The sequence below is a fragment of the Peromyscus leucopus genome, chromosome 19, assembly GCF_004664715.2.
Source record: "Peromyscus leucopus breed LL Stock chromosome 19, UCI_PerLeu_2.1, whole genome shotgun sequence".
NCBI classification, from domain to species: Eukaryota; Metazoa; Chordata; class Mammalia; order Rodentia; family Cricetidae; genus Peromyscus; species Peromyscus leucopus.
Window position 1 is genome coordinate 64,550,952 of NC_051079.1, and position 21,587 is coordinate 64,572,538.

At 42.3% G+C, this 21,587-nt stretch overlaps 1 protein-coding gene across 2 annotated transcripts in view; it reads left to right on the forward strand.

The window, feature by feature from the left end:
• The first annotated feature begins 487 nt into the window (after positions 1-487).
• Hdhd2 (haloacid dehalogenase like hydrolase domain containing 2) overlaps positions 488-21,587 on the forward strand; it is a 29,626-nt gene continuing 8,526 nt past the window's right edge. Inside the window, exons 1-4 of one of the 2 annotated variants that reach the window (XM_028871958.2) lie at positions 488-591; positions 6,419-6,529; positions 11,015-11,223; positions 14,967-15,051. In XM_028871958.2, coding sequence (XP_028727791.1) covers positions 6,429-6,529; positions 11,015-11,223; positions 14,967-15,051 — 395 coding nt within the window. In that variant the 5' untranslated portion in view covers positions 488-591; positions 6,419-6,428. Of the gene's footprint in view, positions 592-2,550; positions 2,742-6,418; positions 6,530-11,014; positions 11,224-14,966; positions 15,052-21,587 lie in introns of those variants that run through there. The other variant, XM_037197208.1, reaches the window with a different exon arrangement.

Consider the following 21,587-nt stretch of genomic DNA (forward strand, 5'->3'; position numbering starts at 1 on the left):
TCCTTTGGCTCCAAAGGAGACAAGCAGTGTGCACAAAGGGGTGGTGAAGCAGGCCGAGGCAAGTGGACCGAGATCTTGCTCCCCTAAAAACAGGTAAGGCCCAGGGGAGCTCTCATGGAAGGAGAAGCAGACAAGGAAAGCCGAAGGCACAGTTTTGGATGGCGTGATGGAAAGATGCAGAGGCCTGAAGTTACTGGGACACAAGTAAACGCTAACACTACTGAAGTACCAAAATAGGAGACGTGGGGCATGGGATGCTGAAGGATTATGAAGACCTCTGAAGCCTCTGGAAAGGACAAGAAATAAGGAAGCGAATAGGCGGAGGAGGCTATGTTTGGGCAACGGTGCTGCAGTATGAGGTTCTATACCGAGGAACTGCGGACGTGACTGAATGCTCCCCCGCGCACCCAGGCTCATAGGCAGCTCGCTCGCCAGCTGCGGCCGGCCTCTTCCCCTCTGGAGGCGCACCAGAAACCCCGGGCGCTGCGCTGGGCCGCAGGGCGGGACTTCCGGCGCGTCGGGACTCCATCCGGGCCAGGCGTTGTGCACGGTGACGCGCTGGCCTTTCCAGAGGACGGCGGGGCAGCGAGGGTGAGGAGGCGCGCGCAACCAGGAGGCGGAGGGTTTGGGAGTGGCGGTCGCGCCCCTGCCGGAGGCTGCATCCCCTGTGAGCGGGTTGGGGAAACGCCAGCGACAGACACCCTGAGAGAACTGGCGCCGCTCGGGCCGGGCCTCCCCGCCCGCGTCCCGCCGGTGGCCGCCCCTCTGCGGCTTGCGCATGCGCAAGACCGGTCTCCCAGGGTTTGCCCTGGCGTTCGCCGGGCTGTGTTGCCAAGGCGGGTGTTTCCTATGTGGTCGTCATTTCTGCTGTCCTGCCCGGTAGAGTGCGGACGCCAGGCTTCCCAGACCCTGGAATTCGCGTTAGGGCAGAATCCAGGGGCCGAGGCTCCTTACCCCCGAGAGGTGGAAGCCATCGCAGTTGAGTTTGCAAAGAGGTCCTTTCTTGCTCTTACGTCTGTCTTCCCAGCTCAGAGATAAATGCACGAGTTCAGTTGATTTAAGAGTCTGTTTTGAGCGTCCTCTGTAGGAAAAGGCAACGGACCGCCCTTCCATTTTCAGAGCTCTGCAGTTTAATGGGAGATGTAAGCAGGGTGGCGCAAGGTTGGTAGACTTTATACTGGGGACGCACAGACGCCCCGAGAGAAGTTGAGGTTACCTGAGACTAAGCGCTGAAGGAGGTGGCCAGAGGGAAGGAGAATGGTAAGGGACGCGGCAGTTTTAGACAGCCACCCATGAGGGAAGCAGAAGTCTTAGCGCTGAGCAAACTGAATGTGGGTGTGGGAGTAAAGTCACATCGGTTGAAGAGGCGAAGGACACCGCCGTTCGCTGTTTGGACTTCCTGAGGGTATGGGGATCCTACAGAAGACCTAATAGGAGGATGGCTGGATGAATAATAGTATCATTTATTAATGCACATAATGGTTTCCCAAAAGGTCGGGAACTGTAAGAAAAGGGAGGCATTTTAAACCTGAGTGTCCAAGTGGCATTACTGGAAAAACTCAATGAGAATAATTTATTTGAAATTTCATGTTTTATCATATTTACCCAAGTTTTTATTTTAATTATATTCCACAAATACAAATGCTTTGATAGTTTTATCAAATCCCCAACTCTTGTATTTATCTTGGTGATTTTTTTTTTTTTTTGTAGCTATTATGGCATCTTTATGTACTCTTCCCTTCTCAACCTCAGATTACAGAACCCCACCTTTTCAAGCGTGGAGCACTGTCCATGCGTTTAATACTCTCAGCAATGAAGAAACAGGCTAAGCAGCTAAAATGTCCCGAGTTCATATAGGCAGGGTTCCTACCCAGGCATGTGCACCCTCTGTTCTTATCCTCAGCTGCCGCCCCTGCGTTCCAGGTAATGATTTGGACTGGACTGAGAGACATCGGAGAGGAGGTTTGGGATTTTCCTAACATAGTTAAGAGGTGATCTTAAAACTAAGATCGTTTTAAGAAAAAGCGGTTAGACTGAACACCGAAGGTGGTAGGACTGACTGGATTTAGCATCTGGACTCCTGGTACAGCCACTCATGGTTTACAGATGGAAGAGCAGCTTTCAGGTGAAGATTGAACTGGCCCGATGATTTTTTTTTTTTTAGGGCAGCTGCACTTTGCAGTATTGGATCAGTTCTGCTTGGTATAAAAATAAATGTGTTTTCTTCTTTGCCCTGAACAGTTCCCATCAGTCGTTTATGGGGTTTTTGTTTTATTTTGTTTTGTTCTTTTGTTTTTTTATCCTACCCTGGTAGTCTAGCTGTTTATAACTTTTAAAGAGGGATTCTATAGAATTTGTTCAAACTAAGGATAACGGGCCAGGCGGTGGTGGCACACGCCTTTAATCCCAGCACTCGGGAGGCAGAGGCAGGTGGATCTCTGTGAGTTCAAGGCCAGCCTGGTCTGCAGAGCGAGATCCAGGACAGCCAGGAATACACACAAAGAAACCCTGTCTGGGGGGGGGGGGGGACGACGACGGACACAAACAAACAAACTATGGGTAATGGACAGTGTTGGTCCCAGATTAGAGCAAAACTGTAGACTTCTTTGAAGCCCTTATATTTCTTTTCAGGTTGATACTCATATTTATCATTGCAGTTAGCCCTCCCTATCTGCAGGGTCTGTATCTGCACATTCAATCAACTGCCGATCAGAACTACTTCAAAAAAGCCAGAAGCAATGGTAGGCACCTGCAATTCCATCACTCAGGAGGCAGATTCATGGGTACAAGGCCAGCTTAGGCTGTTTTTGTTCTAGGAAAACCATAAAGGAAGGAGAGAGGGAGGGAGGGCAAGAAATATTCTAAAGGAGAAATAAAATTGTATTTATGCTAAACAGTATGAAGTTCTTGTCATCATTCCCTAAAGGAGTCCATATAACAACTCTACACAGCGTTTATTTACATTGTTTAAGTCCTGTATTGAAAGACTATTCCAGTTGTTTAGTAGGAGGGGATGGCTGTGAGCAGGTACTGTACCACGAAAAGGGATTTGAGGGTTTTGGTATCTCTAGGGGCTCTTGGGACCATGCCCACGGATACCAAGTTTCTTTCATCAAATACTAGTGTGTAGTTTAGTTAACAGGAATTTTAAAGGTTCAGAAGAAAGAACCAGGCATATGTGACCAAGGCTTAACAGGACTAGCTGAAGAAGTGGGTGTATTTTGAAGTTTGTCTGGAGCATCTAAGTTCTGTTTTCCCTTCCTCTCACATATGTGAAGTTCCAAAAGAACAAGGTATGTTCTATGGAAATGATAAAAAAGAAAAAAAAAGATGTAGACTTTTAAAATAACATTATACCTTTGGGTGCTTCTGGAGGAATTAAAACCATCAGTAGTTTGTATGATTATTCCCTGACTCTAATTGGATAGCTGTTTAAGTACAGTTCTTCCTGGTGGTATTTTTCTAGTCTTCTGTGCTTTAGTAATGTAACCTTCAGTTACCTTTTAGTGATGAGACATGGCCTTGCTAATTTGCTCATGTAGATCATGAACTTGCTCTACAGCCCAGACTGGTCTCTTGCTGTGGTCCTGCTGCAACCTCTCAAACGCTAAGATCACAGGGATGCACAACCATATCTTCATTTTGAGGTCACAATAAAGACCAGGATAGAATGTCATAAAGACTCATAAAAGGGAGAATTTTGCACTTGAGCCTTGGTTGACTGCAGCTTTTTTACGTGTGTGTGTGTGTGTGTGTGTGTGTGTGTGTGTGTGTGTGTGTGTGTACACCACTAAATGTATCTGTGTGCAGGCAGGAGCCCAAGGTAGGCAGAAGAGAAAGTCATATTTCCTTGGAACTGGGTTACTTGGAACAGGCAGTTCTGAACTGCTGTGTGGCTTCGGGGAACTAAACCTGGGCCTGTACAAGAGCAGTAAGTGGTCTTAACCACTGAACTGTCTCTCCAGCCCTGACCGCTGGCTGTTCTTAAAAAAAAATTATTTATTTTTATTTTTCGGTCTCTGCACTCTTCTTTCCCAGTAGATATTTGGCAAAGACAAGCAGAATTCGTTTTTTTTCTTTCCTTGGGGTGGGTTAGGGTGTCACGTCACCAGGCTGGCCTCAAACTCAACTGTGTAACTGAGGACGCTCATGAACTCTGGAGCCAGCATTATTGGCCTGCACCACCATACCCAGCCTTTTTCTTAAAATGAACAAATTCTTCTGTGGAGGAGTTTTGTGCTAAGTGTATAAAATGACACCATGATTGCAACTTAACAGTATTCTGTAAAGGGAGGATGAGTGTGCACCTTCAGACCCCGCAAGACCGCAGAGGAATGCACACTGGTATCCACAAGGAGACACAAACTTGTTAAAGGAGGAAAACTACAATTGTTCATGATTAGGAGAACGTAATTATATTGCGTTTATATAGTAGAATACAGTAGTAAAAATGAATGTCCAAAGCTACCCATAGTAACCTAGACATATCTAACATGATAGGGAATGGTGTGGCAAATTGCCAAGTGTACACAATATTATTAATATAAAACATTAATTGTATAAGAAGAGGACTTGGGAAAGAAGGAAATAAGAGGCTTTGACTGTATATCCCTATCTTCTGAAGCTGAATGATAGGTAAAAGGGATGATTTTATTGTTCTTAATACCCTTTTGTATAGCTGACAGTATTCTTTGTGTCCTGGCTAGTTTTATGTCAGCTTGACACAAGCTAGAGTCATCTGAAAGGAGGGAACCTCAATTGGGAAAATGCCTCCATAAGATCCAGTTATAAAGCATTTTATTAATTAGTGATTGACGGGGGAGGGCACAGCCCATTGTGGATGGTGCTACTCTTGGGCTTGGTGGTTCTGGGTTCTATAAGAAAGCAGGCTGAGCAAAGCCATGGAAGCAAGCCAGTAAGCAGCCCTCTCCATGGCTCTGCATCAGCTCCTGCCTCCAGGTTCCTGTCCTGTTTGAGTTCCTGTCCTGACTTCCTTCAGTGATGAACAATGATGTGGAAGTGTAAGCTGAATAACCCATTCCTCCCCCAAGGTTATTTGGTCATGGTGTTTCATCACAGCAATAGTAACCCTAATTAAGACACCTTGTAAAGACAAGAAACAAACAAATAGAAAAAAATAAGTGACTAATAAATGGATTAGCTAATTTAAAAAATTTAATAAATCACCAGGCATGGTGACAAATGTCTATAATGCTGGCACTGCGAGACAGAAGCAGGAGTATTGTTACAAACTGGAGGCAAACCTGGTCTATAGAATAGTTCCAGGTCAAGTATGGCTACATAGTGAGACCTTGTCTCAAAACAAACCCTTAGTCTCAAATCAAATATCATTCCTTCTCTTGAGCCTCTATATTTTAAGCCCACCCCTGCAATGATCTATAAACTGTATTTATCATTAGATGCTATAACTCACAATAGAGATTAATGGGTTGGGTATGATAGCACAGGCCTGTAACTCCAGCTCTTAGGAGGCAGGAGGATTGTAAATTCAAGGTTAGCCTGGGCTGTAACAAGACCCTGTCAAATAAACTAAGTATTTAACAAGTATTTGAGGGAGAAATGTGCAAAGTAAAGTTGCACATTAGAAAGTGAAGAAGCCAAAAAAACAAAAAACAAAACAAAAAAAAAGAAAGTGAAGAAGCGATCTTTAAAAATTGCTACATGGAGCTAGAACTGCAGCCTAGCTGAGACCATGCTATCCTTGCATGCACAAAGCCAGGACTCAATCCCCAACACTGTAAGAACCTGCTGGTATGGTGGTGCATGGCTGGGAGGTGGAGGCTGGAGGGTCAAGGTCATCCTCAGCTGCACAGGGAGTTCAGCCCAGACTGTATGAGACCCTATCTTAAATACACTTAGGTATGTATGGATATATGTGTGTATATTTATAAAGCTTATTTATTGTTACTATATAACTTAATTTTTCCACCCTTAGTAACCCACAAATACTGGCAGCTACCCGGCCACACACCAGTTCAGAACATAGCAGTGGCAACTAGAATGTTTTAATTGTCCATAACCAAGAATGAAAAGACCTTGTTAATGTAGTGTTCCTGTTTATATATTCATTATTCTCATACTTAAACGAATTACTCACCAGAGTTATTCTAAGAAACCTGAAAGTAGGTAGTAGCATCTCATTTTAGCATTTCCTTCCCAAGTTCTAACTCAAGATTAAAAAGAAAATATATAAAAACCTAAGCATTATTAAAAGTTTCATGCATTAAATGTTGGGGTTTTGATTTTTTTTTAATGCTATTTTTTTTTTCCAAAAGAGGAGCAGCTTAACACTAAGCAATATCTTCCTGGATGTGAATGGTATTTTTGATTGCTTACCAGTTTTTAATTGTCCATTGTTTGTTAAACTGTATTTTTAATTTCATTTGCTCTCTCCTAGGGAATGAAGGATGGCAGCGCGCCGTGCGTTGAAAGCTGTTTTGGTAGATCTCAGTGGCACACTTCACATTGAAGATGCAGCTGTGCCAGGCGCGCAGGAAGCTCTTAAAAGGCAAGCTATCCTCCAGGTTCAGATGACAAATACGTTTTTAAGTGCCGCTTTACCAGGGCGGATCATTAGCTAAATGGATGGCCTTGAGATGGCGTTTCACCAGCCTACCATACGTGGGGGAGCTGCCTTGGGTTTCGCTAGAAGATGTATGCATTGTAATATCCTCCGAACATTGTTCTCCCTGCCTTTATTAGGTTTGGCCTTTTGCTCTAGCCTTTTTCTCTCTCTCCTCCCTCCCCCACTCTGGTTTTTTAAATCGATAATGTAAATTGGGGATGAAGACTCAAGAAACTAAAATAATAATTTAATTCTAAAAAGATAGAATCAGTAGCACTGGAAAAAAATCACATGACTCCTGGGATCCAGCTGAAATATGTATATGTATGTGTGTATATATATATATATATATATATATATATATATATATATATATATATATATATATATACACACACATACATACAGGCACACGGGCATGTTCAACCTCCTGATCACCTAAGATCTAACATCTAACATTGAATTTGAAACTGTTGAAAATAATGCTTGCTTGAAAAACTTGGAATTTTTAGAAATATTTCCATCAACTAAATTTGATACTTCCAAAGATTAAAGACTGTCTTATATTTCTGATTCACCAATTACAGTACTAACAAGTACAAGTCTAGAAACAAGCAAACAAGCATGGTAAAGGCATGATAAAGAGAACTGAGGGCCGGGCGTTGGTGGCACACGCCTTTAATTCCAGCACTTGGGAGGCAGAGCCAGGCGGATCTCTGTGAGTTCGAGGCCAGCCTGGGCTACAGAATGAGTTCCAGGAAAGACGCAAAGCTACACAGAGAAACCCTGTCTTGAAAAACCAAAAAAAAAAGAGAGAGAACTAAGGGGCTAGAGGGGTGGGTCAGTAAAGAAGTGCGTGCCCTGCAAGCTTGAGGACCTGAGTTCAGTCCCCAGCACACACATGAAGCCAGATGTGGTAGAGGCTCATTGGCAGGCCAGCCTAGCCAGATCCATAAGCCTCAGGCTAACGGGAGACGTGTCTCAGGAGAGGTAGATAGCACCAAAGGAGTAACGCCTGAGGTGGTCCTCTGGCCATATGTATGTACACACATGCACACCACACACGTGTGCACATTTCACATATATACACAATGTGAACTGAATATGGATGTTTGCTTTCAGGCGTCATAAAAAAATGTAGAGATTTTCAAAACCAACAATATAAAATTTGGTGTTTGTCATTTTCCAGCCTTAGAGTATTCACTGTGTGCTGTTAATCCAAAACTCTGATGACAAGTGTCACCACTGCTGGCTATGAGGGCAGCAGCAGACACAAGCTTTGTCTTTGCCCTGGGACTTACTCTCCATATAGAGGATCGAACATGAGAAGCCAGTATCCCTGGGACTTACTCTCCATGTAGAAGATCAAACATGAGAAGCCAGTGTCCCTGGGACTTACTCTCCATATAGAGGATCGAACATGAGAAGCCAGTATCCCTGGGACTTACTCTCCATATAGAGGATCGAACATGAGAAGCCAGTGTCCCTGGGACTTACTCTCCATGGAGAGGATCAAACATGAGAAGCCAGTGTCCCTGGGACTTACTCTCCATGGAGAGGATCAAACATGAGAAGCCAGTGTCCCTGGGACTTTCTCTCCATGGAGAGGATCAAACATGAGAAGCCAGTGTCCCTGGGACTTTCTCTCCATGGAGAGGATCGAACATGAGAAGCCAGTGTCCCTGAGACTTGTTAGGTGCAGTTGTCATCTTCAGTTGGAGTCATGGTGTTAACTGTATTTGGAGGATTGATGGGCAGTGCAGTGTTTAAAACCACAGCTAGACTTCCATCCTTGACATAGTCTCTGTCTGAGTCAGGCCTTCTAGGGCCAGGATGGGTGTCAGTGATCAGTGAGCTTCTGTGAAGAGACTTCCTAGGCTTGCTTTCTCGCTCTTCTAAGTATCTCAGGCTTGCCTCCAACTCAGATCTAGCGCAACGTGACCTTGCACCTCTAACCCTCCTTCTTTAATCTCTCGGGCTAGAATTGTAGGTGTGGGCCACCACCCCCAGTTTATGCAGTCCTGGGGAATAGAACCCAGGGTTTTGTGCATTCTAGGCAGGCACTCTTCCAACTGAGATATATCCCCAGCTCTATTTATTTTTAACAGCTAAATTTAATTTTTATTTTCTACATAGAAAACACTAGAGAAGCTGAGCTAAAAATTCATGCTGACTTTCTACCAGCTGTATAAAGGGCTTTATAAAAACTAGTAAAATTAGGCAGAATCACTTCAACTCTCTGTTTTTTATTAAGAGATTTCTTTGTGCTTCCTTTACTACTCATCAGAGTCACTGTGGCTTCTCCAACGCCAAAGCTCGAGATCTCTCTTCCAGATTGCCTTCTGGTTGAAGCGAGCTGATGTCTACTCCAGTTGCCCTCCCAGCCCATGGTTCTTTTGATTTTCTTTGATCTACACTTGAACTATGGAAATACTGATGGCAACTTCAGCATTCCCTATCTAAGATTATTACCATTAATTTCTAGAAGCAATTTACTTTGGAATCTATTTTAGAATGGATGCCGGGCCACTCCTCTTAGCACGAGTGAGCTCAGACAGTCTTCCCACAAGCTGTCAGTCACATTGAGGCACTGCAGACTGTGGGATGTGCTGGTGCTTCATTGAAACAACCGGCATTCATTCACAATAAGTCATGGACGTTCAACTCCAGACCTCATGTTCAAGATAAAAGCTATTGTTCATACCTCTCTTACTTTTGATTGTTGTATCATATTCCTCCATATATATATATATATACATACATACATACATAAACCCACACTAAACAAGAGTTCTGGGTTGAAAAAGAGGACTTATTTCCCCACCTGTCTTTAAATTTTTGTCCACAAGTTCAGCAAAACCACACATCACTACTAGGTCTCACTGCTTTGAAGAGGAGCCTTCTGCTCTAGATGCGAGAAAACCCTTTTTATCTCTGCTGACATCACAGAGACACCTCTGTGATGCTGTGTGACCCCTGAGCCTGCCACTCTGCCAGGCAGGAGGCTGTCCATGGTTCTGTCAGAGTCACTGGAAGATTTTCCTACCAGGGAAATCTCTGCACTGGCAATACCACTGTGGTTTCTATAGAAACAAATAGACAAGGGAAGCTGAAGGACTAGCTGTACAAAAAGTTGGTTTGTTTGTTTTTAAACAACTCATTGAAACTGATGTGGTTATTGCACAGTAACACCCAAATTTTTAGGATAAGAGCCATGTCAACGTGGTTTCTTTTGTGAGATAAACCACCACATTTAATGTGTTTTGCTGAAAATCGACCACACAAATATTATAGAGGTAATCATGATTACAGTGAATTAATCAAATAAATTTATTTAATGTTCTTTGGGTGAATTCTTAAAACTCTTCTATTTTATTTATTTGCTTGCTTTAAATTGTGTCTAGTACTTTTATGCCTTGTAGCCTTCTGGGGAAGACATAAAAAACAACAGTCTATTAATATAAATTCTAAATTATAGCTAAATTGTAATCACTTTTAGGTTTTATGTTAGAACACTGTTGAACCAAGAAAAGAATATTTTTAAGGATAGATTCACAAATTCTTTCTCTGAAACCATGCCAATTATTCAAAAGCAGATTGTGGAATCAGATTATTCCTGCATGTAAACAGTTCAAGAGAAGACAGGGCCTTGCTGTGTAGCCCAGGCTGGCCTTGAATTCACTGTATGGCCCAGGGCAGCCTGAGACTTTCCATTCTTCTACAGTTCCTGAGTCTGACAAGAAAACCAGTTTTGAGCATCTCTGAGCTGTCCAAGTAGTTTCTGTTGATAAACAAGTGACTCACTGGGGTGTGACCATCTCGACCAACATCTCACTTTGTGAGATGTACTGGATTATCTTTGGGACTTGTTTTTTTTTTTTTTTTTTTTTTTTTAATGTTACTTGCTTCCAAATTACTTTTCCAAGTCTCTAGTAACTGTGGCATTCTTGGTTCTTTTAGTAAGGGAAATAAAACACTATGCCAGAACACTGAAAACACCGTCATGGCCCCACTGCTACCTGGCTGAATAAAACTGGGGAGTTACTTGCTCTATAAGCCTTAGTTTTGTCATGTTACACTAGTGGATGGTCTTTAAGATAGCTCACCTCTCAGACCTGTGAGGACAGTAGGGTTCCATTTCTTTACTGAACTCCACCAGAAAGGGTAGCTAAAGTCCAGAAGGCCCCACAAAAGTAGATGTAGCTTTCAAAGTTTAACATTCCAGCTTTTGGAGGTGAAGCACTGCCCATGGGGTGTAGATAATTTGTAAGCATTGGGAGATTTAAAAAGACCAAAAAAAAAAAAATCCAAAAACTGTCCATAACAGCACAGTTACTGACCCTCACGCCCTGACACTTGACCAGCTAGCAGGCTTTCTGGACTAGGAGGGGAAAGCTGCCTCTTCACTTGTGAGTTTTACCTTTCCAGGTTACGTGCTGCTCCTGTGGTGGTTAGGTTTGTGACCAACACAACCAAAGAGAGCAAGCAAGACTTACTGGAAAGGTTGAAAAAATTGGAGTTTGACATCTCCGAAGACGAAATCTTCACTTCTCTGACGGCGGCCCGAAACTTGGTAGAGCAGAAACAAGTCAGGCCCATGTTGTTGGTTGATGACCGTGCACTGCCTGATTTCACAGGTGAGAGACTCGGAAGAAGTACAAATGAGTTCTTCCTACCTGAAATCATGGGGAAGAGGCATCTCCTAGATGTCCCTTTTATTACTGAATGGTCCACAAAACAGACAGACAAAACTGTAACAACCTTGTCCATAGCAGTACAGTGACTTCCCCTCCTAACACTTGGTGGGCCAGCTCTACCACATTAGGAGCTTCTGTAGATGAGGGCATGAAAGCTGCCTCTGTCCTTCTGAATTGGACTTTTCCAGGTCACTGCCTGTGTTGATAGAGTTTGAATCTGAGTTGATGTTTCTCAAATCCTTTTTGGTTTTTTGAGACAGGGTTTCTCTGTGTAGCTTTGTGCCTTTCCTGGAACTCACTTGGCCTCAAACTCACAGAGATCCACCTGGCTCTGCCTCCCGAGTGCTGGGATTAAAGGAGTGCGCCACCAGCACCTGCCTGAGTTGTTTGATTTTTAATGCTACTTAGAGCATTCCAATGGTTTAAAAAAAAATATTTTGAGTATTACAACTCTTAATCCAGGATATGCTCTCTTATCTTGGTTAAATGAGATAAATCAAGGCTTTCTTAAAAATAGATGCCATTGTAGATAGTACAAGTATTTCACAATGAATGTGAAATATTTTTCAATAAAGAGAAGATTCTTTTCACTTTGGAAAAAGTAACTATAGAAAAATGTCATAGTTGTATGAAGCTTTGCTACATTGTTTTGTTGTTATAAATGAAACTTTGTTGAAATGATACAATATACAAAATAGATGTGACTATTTTAATTATAATGCCATGTGATAGCTTTACAGATTAGGACCTCCAAACCTGTATGTACTAATAGGAAATATACCCATGTCTCACTCAGAATTGTCACAACTGAAAAATAAATGTATTACCATCCCTGAGAACTTTGCAGGTTGTGTAGGTCTTCCAGTGAGTGTGCCTTCGCAGTGACAATGAGTGCTCAGACTCTGTCTCTCTGCCATTTCTCTGCTGTCTGTCCTCCTGGAGAAGTGGCTGGCTCCTGCCTAGACAGGCAGTTAGTGAGTCTTGCTTGGTACAGTATGTTAGTAAAGAAACTACCGAAGACCTCATGATGAGGGCATGTCCAAAGAACACTAGAAGGGATGATTTGAATATCGAAATGAATGATGTGGTTTTTACAACACACCATACAGACAAGTCCAGTGATGCTCAGTCCACTATTTATAGGCCATGACTGGAGATTGGGAGGGCTGTAGCTCCTTAACTCTGAAAAGAATTAAGGGACAAGCACTTACCGTACTTCTTTAATTCAGCTGTATTTTAAGATAACCAAATAGTTGATAAAAATTAAGTTCTTTGTAGAAGAATCACAGATAGAAATGATAAAATTAAACATCAGCACTTGATAAGCCCTCAAGAAACAGGCAAGACTGTCAATAGATCTTAAAGCATTAGCTGCAAGGGTGATGTGGCCTTCACAGTGGAGGGGTAACAGCTCCTCGACTCGCTCATCAATTTCAGTGTCGCCGCAAGTGGAATAACCAGAATCTTTCATAGTATCACCTATGAAGTAACGGTGGATATGAACCTCTACAGGCTCTCAATCTAATGTCCTGTGTACAGGAAAGGTAGGGAGAAAGGAACGACTCAAACACTACTGCAGACAATCAGCTCAATGCAGAATGTTTGGCCTTCTCCAGGGTTAGTGTCTAATTACACTGAGAAGGGCTGGAAGTGAACTTATAAAGTGAAAAATAAAAAACAACAGTCAAAAAAATTTTAAAAAAAGATAACAGTCAAAGGCAACATGGGCCTTGGGGTTACCAGTTTGACACTCCCTATATTAAGAAACAGTTCGAGATTTGGGGGGAAATTCGAGATTTGGATGATGTTGGGAGCTATTAACTTTTTGGTATATTTATATTAAGGTTTTTAATATTTCCATTATTTATTGATTAAAAACAAGTACTGAAACATGAAAGGGTGAAATGACATAATAACCTGGGATTTGCTCTAGAAAGACTTTCCAAAAATACAAAGGCTGATTGGTTGAAAATGCTGGATGACAGATTATCTAGGCTTATAATACTAGGCTTTCTGCTCTCATGTGTTTATGAATATTTTCATGATAATGAGAAAGGTCATGGGACAGCAGTGGCTCATTGGATAAAGGCACTTGCCACAAGCCTGAAAATCTCTGGGTTTGATCCAAGGGGACCCACAATGTGGAACGGGAGAAGCAACTCCAAGTTGTCCTGTGACCTTCACACTTGCACCATGGCTGGCATGTGTGCATGCTCACGCTTGTGTGAACACACACACACACACACACACACACACACACACACACACTTAAAATGTAAGATTTTACAAGGCCATGTGATAGCCCACAGAACTGTCAAGGAAGCTGAAGAGTTAGTGTTCGGGCTGTGAAGCCTGAAGCAGTGTGCAGCAGCGCCCACAGAACTAATCAGGTGCCACTCATGTCCCTGTGAGTGATCTCTGGCTAGACCCTCAGCCCCAACAGGCACTGCAGCTGGAACCTGATAAGGTTGGTAGCCACTTGGGAGGAGTAACTTCCTGCTTCCCTGTGTTTCAGACTGACTAGCAGAGCTTTAGTCTCGGGCCACCCTCCTTAGCTGCAAGGAAACCCACTATTCGGGTATTCTCTCGTCTGCCCTGTGATGCCACATGAGCCAACAAGTTCTCTGGTTACCAACGTGATGCGGAAGCTGAGCAACTGAAAACCAAGACAAGTTTCTGTAATCAACAACATTGTTTCTGAATAAGCTGAAGGATAGCGAACAAGATTTGAGTCTGATTTTTCCATTCTGACTAGTAAAAACAATTTTAAAATTCTACCTATTTTTAAAAAAATTAAGATTCTGATGTGGCAGCAGTAAGCTAGAACGTAAAAGCAGAATCCTCAGTGAGGGCTGAAAGAAACCTGCCATTCAGTGATGGACTCTACCTCTGGGAACATGTTTATGTACATGAAAATAACCAATGCATGTGAATATTTTAAGAAAGTGAAAATATCTTTGTCAACATTATCTCTGCTTCAGTAAAAATACCCAGTTCTCACTATAAGTAATTATTTTAGTTTGTTCCCTTAACAAACTTTAACAAGTTATGTAATACTCATGGCAATTAGTAAGGAAGAAATTTGAAAATGTGTATCTGAACACAATGATTGGCAAATGTGAATTAGCAGATGCAAAATTATGTGTATGAAGGTACATAAATTATTATTATGAAGGTAAATGGGTTTGTCATATCTGAAGTCCTGTTATTAGATACTAAAGCCTTAAGCATGCTTTAATATTCATGAAACTAAAAGTAGATTCGGAAATTATTATATCAACACGATAGTGCTTTCCATATATTTGTCTATAATTTCCCTTCCCTCTTAGAATTCCATTCCCTCATCAGTCACTGTTGCTCTGATTAAACTCATAGATGTTCTCCTGGTTGTAATCAGTAAAACAGTTTGAAATCAAGAATCGCTAGTGAATATCGAGTTGCAATTTTCATTCAGATATTCTAGGTACTCAATAGCTATAAAACCATATATGAAGAATATAGAAAAATATTAATGTCCCTCTCTTCTCCCTCCTCTCCCTACCCACCCCCTCTCTTTTTCTTTCTCTCTCCTCTTAGACTTCCAAAATGTACTTCAAATTATGGTGGTAGCAAAATATGCACATAATTGGAGATTTTCTTATGCAGTGTGACAGCTTTAAACTCTTACATTCTTCCATTGCCAGGAGTACAAACAGACGCTCCCAATGCTGTGGTCGTGGGCCTGGCACCAGAACATTTCCATTACCAGCTTCTGAATCAAGCATTTCGGTAAGCCAGCTATTTGTCATCTGCCCGGATGTTCTCCCTTCGTTTCTTCTTTAGATTTTAACACATGAGATTTTATATTTTAACTTCTGATTACCTAGATTGCAAATGAGGACAAACATCTTCAAAGTCACTTCAGTGTCAACATTAATAATACTATCTTGGGTTTTGTTTTGTTTTTATTCATTCGTTTGTTTGTTTGTTTATGACAGGGTTGCTTTATGTAGCTCTGGCTGTCCTAGAACTTCCTTTTTTTTTTTTTTTTTTTTTTTTGAAACAGGGTTTTTTTGTGTAGCTTTGCACCTTATAGACTGGCCTTGAACTCACAGAGATCACCTGCTTCTGTCTCCCAAGTGCTGGTACTAAAGGCTTGTGCCACTATGCCCAGCTTTGTTTTTAATTTTTTAAATTACATTTATTTCTGTGTGTGTGCGTGTGCGTGCGTGTGCGTGCGCGTGCGTGTGTGTACATGCATACATGCTCACTCACATCTGTCACTGCATCGAGGTCAGAGGATAGCTTTCAGAAGTTGGCTCTTTGCCGGGCAGTGGTGGCGCACGCCTTTAATCCCAGCACTCGGGAGGCAGAGCCAGGCGGATCTCTGTGAGTTCGAGGCCAGCCTGGGCTACCAAGTGAGTCCCAGGAAAGGCACAAAGCTACACAGAGAAACCCTGTCTCAAAAAAAAAAAAAACAGAAGTTGGCTCTTTGCTTTCACCGTGTGTGTCCTGAGGATCAAGTTTAAGTCATTGGGCTTGATGAAAGCACCTTTACCTGCATCATCTCATTTTGTTTTTGTTTTTCTAGTCATCTGGATGTTAATATGGGATGATCATTTTTCCCTCTTATTTATAGAATCTGTGTTCTAGAACAGGAATTCATAATAAAATTCCAACTGGAAAGGAAGTAGGATTTTTGTGTGGTTATTATTATTATTATTTTATTACTGTTGGCATTTCCACTGAGAAATGCTGGTCACTGAGAGAAAGTAGCCTCCAGCTATCACCTGAAAACAGTGAGGATGATTCCCATCACTGAGGAGCCAGGCTATGAAGAGTAGAGTCTTTGGCCACATTTTCAAAGCAACTAACAGTGAGCGCTAGTGAAGGACTGCCCTGGAACAGTGTCAAGATGAAGATTCAGGTAGTGTCCAGGTAACTTGCTAAATCAGTAGGTTGGGTGAGGGGCTGAAGAAGAGTAAATCCAGGAGAATGTCAGATTCCAGCCTCTGCAAGTAGAGGAGCGCTCTGCTCAAACTTTAGTGGAGAGTGGGTGGAGATATTCGACTTGTGAGACAGCCAGGTAGCGATTCTCCAGCAGTGTTCACAGACACACAGCACTCCAATGCTGTGAATTCAGTGTGTGTGTGTGTGTGTGTGTGTGTGTGTGTGTGTGTGTGTGTGTAACCTACACCAGCTCCTGCAGCTTCTCCCAGAAGGAAAACCATGGACTTGTTCTCTTACTTTCCAAAATAAGTTGGACAGAATTTACCTACAGATCTGATCTGGAGCGAGATTGTGGTTTATTTTTCCTTAAAGTTTTCATTTTCTCATTATGCTTTTTATTTCTTGTCAGACAACTAAACAGTGTAATTTGCCTTTGTATTTATGGCAAGTAGATAGTTTAAAATATAACAGAAGGAGATGCTGAATTAATTTTCAAAAGTGTCAATGTTTTGACAGAGGACCAGGAATGGAGAGTGCTTGCCCGCCATGCACAAAGTCCTTAGTTCAGTCCCCAACACCACATACATTGGGAGTGGTGTGGCATGCTTTTGTAATCCTAGCACTCAGAGATGGAGGCAGAAGGGTCAGAAGTTCAGTCATCCTCAGCTACATAGAGTTCAAGGTTAGCCTGAAAAAACAAGACACTCTATCTCAAAACAACAACCAAAAATACCCAAACAAACAAAAGAAGGGAAAACAAACAGTGGCCTGGTATTTGTCTAGTATTTTAGCCCCAAGAACACTTTTTTTCTTTTTCCTAACAGTGTAAGGACATACAAGAATCACCCCAACATGTACTTGATGTAGAATTCATCTATTGATGTGTAGGCCCTGTAAGAAACTTTAATTAAACACAGTAGCAGGTTTCCACATCTGGCTACATTGTTTGCTCTCTGTTTTGGAAAATAGCCATCTTCATGTCAAATCTGAATGGGCAGAAATTGCAGTTTGAGGGCAGTTTTTTCTCTCTGTACATGGTCACTGAATCCTTGGTTAATGGGTTAATCCTTGCAAACCACCATTGTGTGCAGCTCTCGTAGGCACTGTGATGCTCAAGCCTTTATTTAAAATTCATCTAGTAATTGCTGAATGGCTTGAGGATCTATTTCACAGTATATGGTATTAAAATATCTTATGCTTCACAATCCTTTAATTGTCCTGCTTTAGTTTCTTGTGGAATTGTCTGCCCTCCTTTTAGAAGACCTCCAGCCATATCAGAGTTGGGGTTTCTTTGAAATAGAAACCCTGCTTTGTTCCTTACTCCTGTTACCTCTTATGCATTCCTCTAGCCACAGATTTCAAGAAGAAACTATTGATTGATTTTAGCTGGTAATTTGGGAAGGACATATTTAATAGGAAGTTGGGAGGTCTCTTTTAAATGAATACTAGACTCAGGGTAATAAAAATGTATGTTGACATAATACTGGCTCTGTAATTGCTCGGATGCTGTCTAATTAGTACACTTTCCTAACCATATTGATTTTTTCAAACACCACATTTTAAAGCATTACAGTGTACTTATAGGTCAACTCTAATTTCACAAACGCACTTAACAGCTGGATGGAGAGTTAACAAAGCTTCTAGGTCTTGGCCTTGTTTGCATATTGATGTTCCCACAGAGACTGTGCCTTCCAACCAGTGACTGCAGCTGTTTGGATTATATGTGGCAAATATAGGCATCTCAAATGAACCACCAATTAAATTACTATTCACGTTGATAATGAGAATAAACGTTGGATGATAAAGCCCATTGCATAACTGCCTTCACAGGCATTATGCATCAAGACAGATGCATCAAATTTCATATTGCACTGCTTCATCCCTATTATATTTTTAATGAACTGGCCTCTCTAAAATGCATGGCACATGCATACATCTGTCTTACCTGCCTGAGTAAATTGCAAATGATTTTAAAGAATTGATTTGGGGAAAGGATGTAAATCAGCTGTTAAAAAAATAGGCATGATCTGGATTTGTTTTGTCTAAAACATTCAAATCCTAAGAACCTGTGGTAACTTCTTTCCTCATTGCTGAATATACACTACAGGAATAATGTTCCTGTACCTATCAGCTATTTTAAGAAGTAGAAATTATCCATACATTTGATATCTCCTACAAATGCCAACCCCTGCCCAATCCCTTGGTAATCATTGCAGTATTAGGACCATGAATGTGGCTCTCTGGTTCTCATGCATTTCTTTCTTTTTTTTTTTTTTTTTGGTTTTTCAAGACAGGGTTTCTCTGTGTAGCTTTGCGCCTTTCCTGGTGCTCACTTGGTAGCCCAGGCTGGCCTCAAACTCACAGAGATCCGCCTGGCTCTGCCTCCCAAGTGCTGGGATTAAAGGCGTGCGCCACCAACGCCCGGCGTCATGCATTTCTTTATCTGTGTAGTTCTCTGTAGTTATCCCTAACTGGTGGAAAGTATTAATTTTTTATCTTTTATAATACTTCTTCTCCAGTTAGCTTTCTTTCCTAGAAATACTGTGCACATACTGGTGTATGCTAGAACATCACAGTACACAGAGATGCAGGGCATCACTACTCCACATTCAAGCACGTAAGGGACACTGTCTGAAAGGCAGCTCTGCTGATGACCTCTCCCCATCTGAGCACTCTCCCAGGGTTGGAGTTGTGCAGAGTTTTTAGATTGGGGAGGGCTCTTTTCTTCTTTTAATTAAACATCTAGGGGTGGACTGGAGAGCTGGCTAAGCCATTACGAGCACCAGCCACCCTTCCAGAGGAAGATCCAAATGCATAGGTTCCCTCACAGGCACACAGGCAAAACATTCATACATGTAAGTAATTTTAATTTTTATACTTCCATGGGTTTATATAAGAAATTTAGTCATTTTAACCTCCCATTCCACTTTCTCATGTGCCTCCCTCTCCCACTGAACCCTTCTTCCCAACAAGATGGGGAAGAAATTCTTACAGTTGCTGTTGAATAGAGGAGTGCTTGCTTAGGAGCTTGTCTCCTTTATAGCAACAAATTGAGGTTGAGGTGTTCCAGTATATTGAATTATGAATCAGAATAAGACAACAGTAAGAGACAGGGTAGATGAACAGTCATGACCTCTGTGAATGCTGTTTGCACGTAAGGCTTGAATCTATGCAGAACCCTGGGCAGGAGTAATTTCATAGTAGTGTGGTACCAAGGTCAAATTAGAAATTTGTTGTGAGAGTCTTCTATTTTTGAAATCGATATCTGCTATGCAGTCCTAGTAAAAGTCCAAAAAGGATCAGCGAGATGGCTGAGTGAATAAAGGTGCTTGCTGCCCATTGACCTGAGGACCATCTCTGGACCCACATAGTGGAAAGAGAGAGCCTACTCCTCCAAGTCCAAACAATAAGAAGTTAAAGCTTTGGACATGAGGACTGTAGAAATGTACCCCAGAAGATTAGACACCTGTGTAACCTAGCTGTGTTCACAATAGAGAGCACTGCACCCCGACACTGCTGGTGGTGCTGCTCTCCCCCAGGTGGCCCCTGCTCTAGTTTCTGTCACGAAAGCCAGTTCATGAGCTTCGCTGAGTGAAACCATGCATGGGTCACTTTGTTGTTCTGAGATTTGTCCACGTGACAGGCAGCGGGGCCTCCTCTTGGCCTTGCCCATTCTTGCATTGTGTAGCGTGGCATATTGAATGAGCTTTCCATGCCTCTTCATCCACAGCTCCTGGGCTCTTGTTTGTTTCCAGTTTTGCTGCCTTGACCATTCTTCTGCACGTCTCTGGGGACATTCCGTTTGTTCTCTTGGGTGTGTATTTAGGAGTGAAGTTGTCAGATATTGGACGGAGTAGGTGATGGTTTAGTTCCATCAACATTGCCGGTTTTCCCGGTACTAGCACAAGTCATACATTCTCACTAGCTCCCTCCACTTCCTCCACATCCTCACCAGTCTGTTGACTAGCTGTGGAGCTGTGGCTCTTCCATGTGGTACACACAGTGGCTTCTTAATTTCTCTTTGAGTAATGTTGGAAAGCTTTCCATTTGTTATTGTACATTAGATGGCCTCTTTTTTTTTTTTTTTTTTTTTTTTTTTTCAAGACAGGGTTTCTCTGTTGTAACAGCTCTGTCTATCCTGGAGACATCTGTAGACCAGACAGGCCTCAAACTCACAGATCCACCGGCCTCTGCCTCTCCAGTGCTGGGGTCAGAGGCATGCACCACCGCCCGGCATGTAATTGGCTTTTATGTGTTATATATACCAGTGTTAGTTTCCACAGGGTACTGCAGAGATTTCAGCCCAGACTGGATTGGCCTTTTCACTCTCCTATTATTATGAGAGCACAAAGTTCTTAATTTTGATGGGGCCCAGTTTGTCACTATTTTCTTTTGTTCTGCTTAATAAATCTTTATACCCTGAGGACATGGAGATACTATGTTTTCTTCTGTAAGCTGGTGTTTTGCTGTTAACAAGTAAGTACGGGATCTTTTTGAGTCTTTCATATGAGGTAAGAATGCATGATTGAGTGAGGCCTGAGACAGGCTCTTCCTGCCTAGCCCAGCCTGGCATTGAATTTGTCATCTCCTGCTTAGCCTCCCAAGAGCTGGGTTATGGGTGTGCATTTCAATGCCTGGTGAAGGAGTAGTTTCTTAATACATATTCACTTGTTCAGAAAACATTATTATAGAGAGAGACCTGCTCTTTCCCCTACCGAATGACTTGACATAAACCAAATGACCATGTGTGTTGCTTGTTTCTAGACTCTCCCTCTCTACGGTACCATGACTACCATACGATTACCTTGGCTATGCTTCATCCTTTGTACTTCCATATAAATTTTAGGAGCTCCCGGGCATTCACTGATGCTTTATTAAATATATGGATTTGCATCTAAATGATGATATATCTTCCAGCCTATAAAAATAAAATGTATTTTCATTTATTTGGAGTTTTGTTCAGAACCACTTTGTGAGAGGTACGACAGTGAGGAGTACCACTAAAGGGCGTTTTGGAGATATATTCCAGTAAGGAAGACAAACCAAACACAGATGGATAGAACTACTGTGGCAAGTCAAGAGGGGCCCATTTACTCCAAGGAGATGGAAATGTTCTCTTTTATGCCTAACACCTAAGCCCAGAACTGTCAGATGGCAGGAGAAATCCCTGTGGACAGTATGATACCATTTGGGGGGGGGGGGCACATTGAGTCTGCGAAGCAGGACAGAATTTGCGAGTTTCCCTAGGAAGTGAGAGCAGATGGTGTCTGAACGGTTAGGAAGGTGGCTGGAGATGCACTGGGTGGGGTGGGGGAAGACCTGGCCGCTATGCGAGCTGCATTCCTTATCGCCTGCAGTGAGGACTTAGGAAAGGT